We start from the raw sequence: 11,740 nt of genomic DNA, 5'->3' as shown, positions 1-11,740 counted from the left end.
TTTGTTGCCGTTTTCTGAACCTTTTCCAATTCCAATACATCTTTTTGGAGATGGGGTGACTACACCTGCATGCAGTATTCAAGAATTGGCGTACAATGGACTTATATAGAGGCAATATGACATTTTTGCCTTATTATCTATCCCTTTCTTACTGATTCCCAACATTCTGTTCTCTTCTTTGACTGCCGCTGCACACTGAGTGGATGTTTTCAGAACACACACAATCATATATATGCACAATAAAACTCTCACGGACACAAATATACACAACCAGATACACTAACAAACACAATTATGCAATCAAACACAAATACACACCGGAAGAGACACACAGATTCACTTTCCTGCCTTTATATTGCACAATTTAAGCTGAAATTATCCCCTAAAGTGTTCTGTCTTACTTCATAAACAACCTAAATCTGAGTTTTTCAAAAATTACCTAAGGGATTTAGATGCCCAGTCCCCATAAACTGTAACAAGGTCAGGGCATCCAAATCCTCTACATTGCTTTGAAACCTCAGCCTCATTCTTTAAATTTATTCCCTTTCGAGTCATCCCTCTCAGCTGTGAAGAAAATGGCAAATGAAACTGCCCCAACTGAGTTCATCATCATGGGGTTCTCCATCCTCCAGCAGCTGCAGTTCTTGCTCTTTGGCGTCTTCTTGGTCACCTACCTGTGCACCCTGGTGGGGAACATCTCCATCATCATCATCGTCTGCACGGATGCCCAGCTCCGCACCCCCATGTACTTTTTCCTGGGGAACCTCTCTTTCCTGGACCTCTGTTACACCACCACCAATGTCCCCCAGATGTTGGTGCACCTGCTGGTGGAAAGGAAGAGGATCAGCTATGCAGGATGCATTGTCCAGCTCTATTTTTTCCTGGCCTTTGTGGGCACGGAGTGTATCCTCCTGGTGGTGATGGCTTATGACCGCTATGTGGCAATATGCAACCCCTTGCACTACTTGGTCATCATGAGAAAATCCCTCTGCTTCCAGCTGGCTGGTGCCGCTTGGGCCAGTGGCTTCCTCAACTCTGCAGTGCACACGTTTTTCACCTTTCGGCTGCCCTTCTGCGGGGCCAACCAGATCAACTACTTCTTCTGCGACATCCCGCCCCTCCTCAAGCTCTCCTGTGGAGACACTTCCCTCAATGAGATTATCCTGCTTGCTGTCGGGGTCTTCATTGGGTGGATCCCATTCCTGTGCATCGTCCTGTCTTACGTTTACATCATCTCCACCATCCTGAAGATACGCTCCACAGAGGGGAGGCTCAAAACTTTCTCCACCTGCGGGTCCCACCTGACCATTGTCCTGCTGTATTATGGGAGCTCCATCTTCACTTATGTCAGGCCCATATCCAGCTACTCGCTGGACAGTGACAGACTGATCTCAGTGCTTTACAGCATAGTAACCCCCATGTTGAACCCAATGATCTACACTCTGAGGAACAAAGATGTGAAGGGGGCTCTGAGAAAAGTTTTCATGGGGAAATTGTGCTTGCAATGAAAGTGGCAAATTTCCACCCATTGGTCTAGGGGGCTGCTCAACATTATCTGGGTGCTAAAGTTCTCTCCTTTGTGCTTTCCTATTTATGTTCAGTAGAATTGCTGAAAACATGAAAAAATAAAATTTACAATAATATATAATAAAAACCTAGACATTATTTTAATTTGAACATTTAAATAGTCCCATTTTTGTCTTTTTTGATTAAACTTTGTAATGTATTACTAATTACAGGGTTTTTTATTTACAATATTTAAGTGAAATTGTATTCAAAATAATTCTCAAACTGGTTAGCACAATTTTTCATTTACTGAAACTACTGAGGTAAATAACAAAATAATAAACTATTTCAATAAATGTTTATATCACAAAAATAATTGCAACCCCCCCCACACACACAGAGGATATATAAAAGGCTCAAACATGTTACTGATCAGTAGGGAAAGGGGAGGTTGTGCATATTTATGGGTTTAATTATTGACTCTCTATTAAAATTCTAACTTCATCAAATTTATAGTGCAGAGGTTTTGTTTATTTTTTTCTACATACTGTTCATGGACTTCGCAGAGTGGGGAAATCAAACAGTGACAGAATTCATTCTCCTGGGATTTGGGGATCTCCCAGAGCTGCAGATATTTCTCTTCCTGCTGTTTCTAGTGATCTACATTGTTACCATGGAGGGGAACATCCTCATCATGGCACTAGTTGTGGCTGATCAGCACCTTCACACCCCCATGTACTTCTTTCTGGGGAACTTGTCCTGCTTGGAGACCAGCTACACCTCCACCATCCCTGCCCAGGATGCTGGCCAGTCTCTTTACTGAGGATAGACCTATTTCTGTTAACAGGTGTGTCACTCAGTTCTATATTATTGCTTCTCTAGTGTGTACGGAATGTTATCTCTTATCCAGGATGGTTTATGATTCGTATTTAGCCATATGTAAATCGCTATTTTATGAAGCCATCATGAATAGTAGGTTATGTCTACATTTAGCAGCTGGGTCTTGGATGAGTGGGTTTCTGGCTAGCACCATAGTGATAATGTCACAATTGGATACCAATGCACCAAGAGCCCTGTACACAGTGTTCTCTGTCTTTTACACTGTCTTGACTGCTCTGGTCAACCCACTCATCTACAACCTGGAAAACAGAGAGGTCAAGTAGGCCCAGAGGAAAGCTGTCAGTAACATCATGGGTTTCTCAGAATCCAGATATTCAAGCTAACATGTTTACGGTAAAATAAAATACAAAGTGATTGGTCTGTGGTTCTTCCTTATTCATGCATGTGTCCCAGTGAAGTCACCAGACTCTGCATGTGAATAAAGATTATGCATGGGATTTTCCATGGAGCCTAAGGAAATTGAGTAGGCTTACTGAAGGCTTGTCTACATGGGCGGGGTGGTGGTGTTGCAGTATGGGAGGTGCGAGTTCTAAAGCACATTAACATGCTGTGCATTCATTGATCTCTGTAGCTCCTCTAGGGTGCTTTAAGGTAATGCTGTTTGCTCTTCGACTCCCTTAGAAATCCCAACCTCTGCACATAAAACCCTCTAGAGGAGATGGACGAGGGTGCAGACTGCAGGTGAGGGAGCCAGTGCTGCATATTAAATTAATTTATCACATGCCTCTGCATTTCATCGCATCAGTGAAACTTCCATGAGTGTATGTAGAGCAGTGTGTTTGCCCCTTGTTATAAATTCCTGGGTGAACGATCCCTGCGTACACAGTAAACATGTTCGTACGTAACATATGTGAATATTTCTTTAATTTGTATGTGACTGCTATTACTACTACTAATAGATCTTCTCCCTTCCGGGCTTCTCCTCTGATGTCATCCACCACCAACAGGCTTCATGTTCTAGGCTCCCCACTTTCTGGCCTCTTGTCTCAGTCTCTTAGCCTAGTCAGTCCCATTTTTCTCCCTGGACCCCAGATGCTCATCAGATGTGTTTTCCCTCCTCCCCGAACACTATCCCCCTTCCCCACTGGCTCCCACTCCCAGACTCTTTGTCCAGCCAGTCCCAGGCCCCCACGTCCTCATTCATATCTGTCATAGGTTTTCTCTCCCACTTGGAGCTTTTGGGTTCCAAGATGGGGACCTGCATGAGCTCCTCTAAACTAATCCTAGTCTAGATCTGGTCCTGCTGCCACCAGTTACGTTTAAAGTGGATAACACACTGCCTGTTCCCCCCAAAACTCTCCCTGGGAAACATAGATTCAATCTCCCTGAATCTCAACACAAAGGGAAGCAGCCCACTTCCCCCCTCCCTCTCTCTCCTAGCCTACTCCGGAGAGATACACACCGATTCAACTCCGTGAATCAAACCCAGGAGGAACTCACTGTTCCCCCTCTCCTTCCCCTGAATTTCCACACGAGAAGGAATTAACCAAGTCCAAAGAAAAGAAAAGGATTTATTAAAAGAACAAAAAGAAAGTCCACTATCTCTGTAATACCAGGATGGAACAATACACAGAGTCTAACCTATAAACCCAGAGAGAATTCCCCCTCCCCCTTTCTTTCTCAGTAAAAGCAAAGTAACAGCAATAGAAATAAAGAGATTCCTTCAGCAAAACACACAATTGCAAAATGTAGAAATAAACTTATAATACTAGTACACCTTTCTAATACTCACTAGACTGAATAGATGAAAAGTACTGCAGAAACCTGGGAGGACTTGATTAAGATGTCTGGACTCCCTTAATTCCCAAGAGAGACTCAACTCAAAACAAAGAACACAGAAAAAAAAAACTTCCCTCCACAGAGATTTGAAATTACCTTGTCCCTGATTGGTCCTCTGGTCAGGTGTTCCTCAGGTACTGCTTGTTAACCCTTTACAGGTAAAAGAGACCTTAACCCTTAACTAACTGTTTATGACAATGTCATCTGATCTACCTGTTTCCTGCCCTTCATCAGGTCCCAATACCAATTCCTATTTTCAACCAGTCTTCCCCACCCAGCTACCAACCCTAGTCTCTCCCCTCAGTTCTCAGACCCAGTCTTCTTTCCAAAATGGTTCCAGTCTCTCTTCACCACCCCCAACATTCCAGGCCCAACTCCCAGGCCCAGTTCTATTCCCAGACATCACAGACTCCATGTCCCTGCCTACTGCATTCCCTCATCCATGGCTTTGATCTTCTTCCCTATGCATTTCACTGAAATGGCGTCCTCCTCCAATGTTGTCTTGGCTTAGTGGGATGAGGAGGGGGGTGTCTATGAGAGCACAGGAGAGATAGGCTCCCTGCTGTCATTTCTGGTGCCTGACGTGAGTTGGGACAGACTGTTAAGAATAAGGGGTAAACACATTTTTGGGAGACCACTTAAAACAAAGTGGGCAATTGTTATGGCCTTCAAACAACCCCCCAGCCTCTCCAAATTATCATCAGAAGCATGTTCACCACAGATCAGGACTCACCAACTCAATGCAGCACCAGATTCTTCGAGAAGAGCAGATGCAAAGCTGGCAGCCATATCTCCACTGCTACAATGATCAATATTCATAAATCTGTAAATCATGGACTCCACAGAGATGCTGGTTTTATGGCTCATTACAACAATTTGTCACACACCCCTCTGCCTGCTAATCCTTAATTGCCCCCTCAACGTTAAATGGTCTCCCACAGCATGTGTAAACCCCTTATGCTTAAAAATCTGTCTTAACCTGTATTTAGCTCAGACACTCTTCTTTCCTTCCCCAGACCTGAAGAAGAGCCCTGTGAAGCTCAAAAGCTTATCTCTTCCACCAGCAGAAGTTGGTCCAAAAAAAGATATTGCCTCACCCATCTTGTATCTCTCATATCCTGGGACCAACACAGCTACTAAACTACTGCAAACAGACAGAGATAGACAGAGCGTGGAATAGAACTTTTTCCCACAAGACATAATAATAGCTAGTTTCCTCATTACAATTGAAAAAAAAAGCAAAATTTGATCTAATTGAAAAGCAACACTGAGTAGATGATCCAGTCATGCTAGGTGCTAACTAGAGCTGCCTGGAAAAACAAGGAAACATTTGGACAAAATTTTTTGTGGGGGAAAATGTTTCCTCTTGTTCACTGAAAAATGTTTTGATGGAAGGTTTTTTTCCCTACCTGCTCTGATGCTCAGCCCTTCCTAAAAGTTGATGTGTGAGTAAAGAACCAGCCCACATGTCTGATGAGCATTGAACAAAGGGTAAAGTTATGGATTTCCCTCTCCACACATGTCCATTATACACTGCAGCAGCCCAGCCACAGGGAGAGACTGCTGTGCACCATGGGAGATGTAGTCTGGCCAGAGAGGAAGGCCCATGGAGGAGAATGAAAACATGTGGGACTTGGGACTGCAGTTACCATGGGATACAGCAGCAACTCTGAGAGAGCAGAAGACAATATCTACCCAACCCAAATCTACGCAAAACATTCAGTTTGGGGTCAACAAATGGAAATGTATCATTTTGATTCCAGAATGCAGAGATTCTTTGAAGTTCACATATCAGTTGTGAGGGTTTTTTTGGTGCATGTTGGGTGTGTAAAGGGGGGAGTTAACATCTTGTTCTGTGAACTTTTTTCATATATTAATGTAACTGTCGTGCCTTCACTTGAATTTCTCTTGATTTTGCACTAGCATAAGTGAGAATAAATTTGGGCCCACTGATTTCATTAGTTATTCCTAATTCAAAGTGTGTTGTGTGAGTGGAGCATCAAGCCTCATGGCTTTCCATGGTGTTACTCCTGATTTACAACAGGATGAGTGACAGGAGAATATGGCCCACTGACTTCAGTGGAGTCACTCTGGAGTAACACTAAAGTGAGCCTCCGAAGAATCAGTCCCCTTGACTACAATGGGATTACTGCTGATATATACTGGGGCAAGTGAGAGGAGACCTAGACCCACCATACCTGTCCATGTGGGGTAAGTGAGAGGAAAATCTATCCATACAGAAAGCTATTCAAATGTTGAGCCCTTTAGACTTAGATTTACTCTTGCTTTATACCCCATTGGGCTAAATCCTCAGCTGACATAACTCTGTGATGCTTCACTGAAATCACTATCTGGGGACCTGGCCATTTGACTTCATGTGTTACGCTGGGTATATCCGGATGTGATTATTTTCTCCACAGAGTTCATTGGATTAAGTTACCTGTCCTGGACAAATATTAACTGATCGATCCTCACAGCAACTCACCACACCCAATAGTGTCATTAATAAATGTGATTATCCCCACCTTACAGATAGGGAAACCTAAGAAAAGAGGTTACCAGGGGGTTTCCATGTAGGCATTTTGTTGCACAACTCTCTTCCACAAGGTTTATTGTACCTTCATGAAAAGCAATTGGTACTGGTCACTGTCAGAGACATGGCAGCGAGGAAGGTGGATGACTGATCACATCAAATGTGGCAACACTTGTGTTCCATAGGATTGGTAAACAGAGAGACCTCCTTTGAGGATAGAAACTTTTCTGTCTTCAACATTTTCCCAGTTTGCCTCTCTGTTATACCTATTGGATGTAAGGACTAAAAATAAATATATTATTAATTATGCTTTCACAGCATTTGAAAATTCTCATCAGCATTATTCTCCAGGGAGATTTTTCTCTCTCATATAATGAACAAGGGCAGACATTTGCCTTTTGGTAACAGATCCAAGACAACTATGCCAGGCCAGTGATCAGAATTTTTGTTGGGGAGTGGCTCGTAGGAAGAATTTGGGGATCAGAAACAGATGGTAGAACTTGTATCCTGGGTCTCAGGAAGGTTGCTTAAAGAGGTCACCTCAGCGATCTCAAGTTTTTCTTATACTGGTTTTGAAGGAAAGAGAAACTCTCTTATTAGATTTCCAGAAGGTAAAAGATAAATGTAAGATTATATATGTTCATGCCATTTTGCTTCCGACTAATAAGGATTTTCTCCTTACATTATAGTACCTATTAGAGCAGGTAGAAAAAAAATCCATCAGCATTTATTTGAAGAATTTGGTTTTCAAGAAGACAATAATTTTCACAAGATGTGTCTGATTTTTCTTAAAAATTTCAGAATTTCATTGGAAACCCCCCCTGCCTAAAACTATTTAAAAATCAGATTTTGGTTGAATAATTTTCAGTTTGGTTTTTAAATTTGGGGATTTAGAACGTTGTCAGCCCAAAACATTTGGTTTTAGAAATTATAGTGTCAATGTTCTGTTGGGAGTTTTTGAGCAGCCACTGTAGTGAAAAACATATAGAAGAACCATTGTCTTTCTATGAGACATGTCCAGACCAGACAGTTTTAGATTGTAGAACACCCTGGATTTATTCAGGACTAGTCAGAATGGAGGTGGCTGGTATCTGTGAAGATTTATGTGGATTTGTGTCTCCTCATTTGCTCACTCCATAAACAGTCCTCTAGATTAATGTTAGGTAAAGTTAGGAGGCAAGTAATTTCAAACATTCCTCACTGCCCGCCCCCCAACACACACACACTTTTTCTGGTTTATCCGAGTATCTATCTACCTCTGCATATTCAATAATTTGTTTCTCAGAGCGCTTTCTCAGTTACAGAAGATAAAAGAAATCATATCGCACATGAGTTTATAGTTTGAGCTGAGTGCAAGAAATATATATTTTTTCAGATCTGAAGAAGAAAAAAGCAAGCATTAAAACGAATATTTCAATGCTTAACTAAACACTTGTATACTGCTGTTTACTGACCTAGACCCTGGTATAAAAATCAGTTCTATGTGTGTTGGGCTTTACCTGTGAGTACGTACAGAAAGTTGTCAGTGATCTCAGAGCACTATGAAGATGTTAAGTACTTATGTTTATTAGTAGATGACATACCACTTTCATCCTCATTTTATAGCTGTGAAAACTGAGGTACAGAACTACATGTTTTTCTCAAGGTCACACTATTTCAGGAATAGAACCCAGCTTTTCTGACTACTAGATTTCATCCATGGCATTAGACTACATGGAAGGAGACAGCAAAATGGTGGAAAATTGAGGTACCAGCCTGGCTAGAGGGTTGGGGTTACTGTATCTATGTTCATGGTATTGACAGGTCAAAAGTCAGATGCCTAGAAAAGCAGAGATGCTGAAAAACTCATCCATGACTGCATTTAACCATCAACAACATTACAATGACACCACAAAACCTCAAATTGCCTTTTTCATGTCATATTCCACAGCTTATATATATTTAATTTAATTTCTTGTTAGATCCCATGGAAGACCTGGAGAAATGGACTGGAAACTGGAGAAATCAAACATCAATCACAGAATTCATTCTACTGGGATTTGGGAATCTCCATGAAATGCAGATCCCTCTCTTCCTGCTGTTCCTGGTGATCTACATTGTGACCATGGCTGGGAACATCCTTATTGTTGCGCTAGTTGTGGCTGATCAGCACCTCCACACCCCCATGTACTTCTTCCTGGGGAATTTGTCCTGCTTGGAGACCTGCTACAGCTCCACCATCCTGCCCAGGATGCTGGCTGGTCTCCTGACTGGGGACAGGACTATTTCATTTATTGAGTGCATCACACAACTGTATTTCTTTAGTTCTATGGCATCTGTGGAATGTTGCCTCTTATCAGCGATGTCTTACGATCGGTATTTAGCGATATGCAAACCTCTGTATTATGCAGTCCTTATGAATGGCAGTATCTCCTTCCGCCTGGCAGCTGGGTCGTGGGTAAGTGGGTTTGTGGCTTGCACCATCACGACATCTTGGATATCACAAATTATTTATTGTGGCCCCAGTGAAATTGACCATTTCTTTTGTGATTACGCCCCATTAGTAAAACTGTCCTGCAGTGACACCCGCCTGATGACTCTTGTGATCTTCCTGTTCACCTCCATATTAACACTGCCTCCCTTTCTATTAACCCTGGCATCCTATGTGTGCATCATCACCACCATCCACAGAATCCCTTCCACTGCCGGGAGGCAAAAGGCCTTTTCCACCTGCTCCTCTCACCTCATAGTGGTGACCATCTTCTATGGGACCCTGATCATTGTCTATCTGCTACCAGACACTGACACACTGAGAGACCTGAACAAAGTGTTCTCTCTCTTCTACACAGTCCTGACTCCCCTGGCCAATCCACTCATCTACAGCCTGAGAAACAGAGAGGTGAAGGAGGCCCTGAGGAAAGCTGCTAATGAGGCTATGAATTTCATAACAAATAGCAAACTATTTTGTATATAGTTATTGCACACTGCAATAAAGTCAAGATAATGGGAACTCGTCTCATTGTATGATACTGTGAATCACAGCTTGTACAGACAGCTCTTGCCCAGTACAGCAGTTCTGTTAAATACAATGGGACCCCCGCTGTCTGGAAGAGCTATCTGTACAAATAAGGGCAGCAGAGCCAAGCAATTCCTCACTCTGGGATGGATGGACCCTAGATCTGCCTGTGGAAATGTGAGCTAATGGGCCAGAACCCATCCAGTTCCTACTGCCATCAACTCCATTTATTACCCACTGACATCTGTGGCAGTGGCAGGGGGTTGGAAATGGTGAATTTACCCACAGTGCGGAGGGTCTACCTAACACATATGTGTCACTCATTTCCCCACCGAGGCCCTGTTTTCAGTAGTGAAGTGTAAAGGAAGTGGCCTATAGCCTTTGTGTAGACCCTTTACCAAGGGGTGGATTTCATCCTCTCTCAGAAGTTGTCTTTCACTGGAGTTGTATCAGCAGCATCCGTTAATACATTTTGAAGACTGATATTGACCTGTTTGTCTATCTGGTTGATTTAAAAACAAAATATGTTTTTTTTTAGGTTACCCTAATTGCTCTTTATCTCTCCAGTCTTGGAATCACCGGGGTTTAGAACAGCAGCATGTGTCAATAAAATTTAGGACCACTCTCTCTCTCCCTCTCTCTCTCTCTCTCTCTCTCTCTCTCTCTCTTTCTGAGATTAATTTTGAAATAAAATGGTTTTTTTATGCTACTAATGGTGATTTTAATTATATAATTATTATAAGATGTTATGTTAAAATGTAGTAATAATAATAATGCTTCAATTTAAACTTTATTTTTATTATTCTTATTATCCTTCGGTATTACATCATGGGGATTTTCCTTAAACAAATAGCCTTCACAATATACAAGATCTTTAAGCTTAAAAAGGAGAAAGCTACTGTCTAAAATGTATCCCCATGAGTCACCAATAAATGCTGACCACAAATCAACTCTGTAGGCCTGGGTAGTCTGGAATTTTGTTAAACCTTCTGCAGAATTCCTGTGTTTTAGCTCTCACTCTCCTTTGACTCACCTTAACATTTTCACTGTGTCTGTCTTGAGGAGGTCACTGATCATGATGTCTTGCACCCCCAATGTGTTCTTGAGCAGCTAGTTCATAGCCAAGAGCTCCAGTAATCACTGGGATAATCTTTGTTCTAGATTTCTGTAATGATTCCACTTCACACTTCACCCCCTTCACTTCTTGTTCCTTTTAATGTCTTTCTGCTGGGTTGGCAATACTAATAAACATAGGCTTGTTTGTCATAATGAGTTTTAGTTGTATATTACTGAGCACTGAATCTCTCTCTTTGACTCTGTGTGAGACTGGCATTCACACTCTCATGTGTTCCTAGAAATGAGAAAACAGAATAACCTTCCCTTTCTTCAAAACTAAGATCATAACAGTTATACACTCGTGTGACCATGTGAAGGTTAATACATTAAGATTCAGACTGGACTTTGTGTTTACTGGCCATGATACAACAGCTTCCTGTTTAATGGCTTTGACTTTAGTGGGTCTACATCAGTGTAAAATCGCAGGGACACTTTTGATTTGCTCCCACTGTATGAGGCTGTGTGTAAATATTATGATAGGTGGCAGCAGGGTGCCTGGAGAGGAATCTAAAGTAGGAAGCATATGAGTGGCTTCCTTTCCAGTCAGTAGAATTAATGTGGACAGAATCAAATCAACAGTAGTGTAAACAGGAGGAGAACAATACCCTATAAACACATTATCTAGGTAATGAACCCTCATGGTGCGAGGCAATTGCCCATGAGGTCGGGAAGAAACAATTCTTCCATCCCCTCCCTGCCAAACACCACCGGGTCTGGTTCTCCTCTCACTTATTGCAGTTTTACACCAGTGTACATGTGATGACTTCGCTGGATTTACTCATAATTTACACCAGCATAAGTGAGGGATTCTTTCAACCAAAATCAACAAGGAATCCGGTGGCAACTTAAAGACTAACAGATTTATTTGGGCATAAGCTTTTGTGGGTAAAAACCTCACTTCTTCAGATGCA

General features: G+C 42.1%; 2 protein-coding genes across 2 annotated transcripts; both read left to right on the top strand.

Moving 5' to 3' along the window:
• Positions 1–575: 575 nt before the first annotated feature.
• Positions 576–5,135, top strand: LOC120380129 (olfactory receptor 5V1-like). The gene is made up of 3 exons (XM_039497624.1): positions 576–1,478; positions 3,439–3,453; positions 5,127–5,135. The coding sequence occupies exons 1-3, from the start codon at positions 576–578 to the stop codon at positions 5,133–5,135; spliced, it is 927 nt and encodes a 308-aa protein (XP_039353558.1).
• Positions 5,136–8,684: 3,549 nt separating this feature from the next.
• LOC120380341 (olfactory receptor 10A4-like) lies at positions 8,685–9,671 on the top strand. Its single transcript, XM_039497977.1, has one exon. The coding sequence runs from the start codon at positions 8,685–8,687 to the stop codon at positions 9,669–9,671; it is 987 nt and encodes a 328-aa protein (XP_039353911.1).
• Positions 9,672–11,740: the final 2,069 nt, after the last annotated feature.

This window comes from Mauremys reevesii, linkage group 13, assembly GCF_016161935.1.
Source record: "Mauremys reevesii isolate NIE-2019 linkage group 13, ASM1616193v1, whole genome shotgun sequence".
In the NCBI taxonomy this organism is placed as follows: domain Eukaryota; kingdom Metazoa; phylum Chordata; order Testudines; family Geoemydidae; genus Mauremys; species Mauremys reevesii.
The sequence above is the reverse complement of the archived record's forward strand: the minus strand, read 5'-3'. Positions and strand labels throughout refer to the sequence as shown.

Bases quoted from the DNA above. Each gene is read 5' to 3' on its own strand.
- LOC120380129 (XM_039497624.1), top strand. From the start codon at position 576: ATGGCAAATGAAACTGCCCCAACTGAGTTCATCATCATGGGGTTCTCC.
- LOC120380341 (XM_039497977.1), top strand. From the start codon at position 8,685: ATGGAAGACCTGGAGAAATGGACTGGAAACTGGAGAAATCAAACATCA.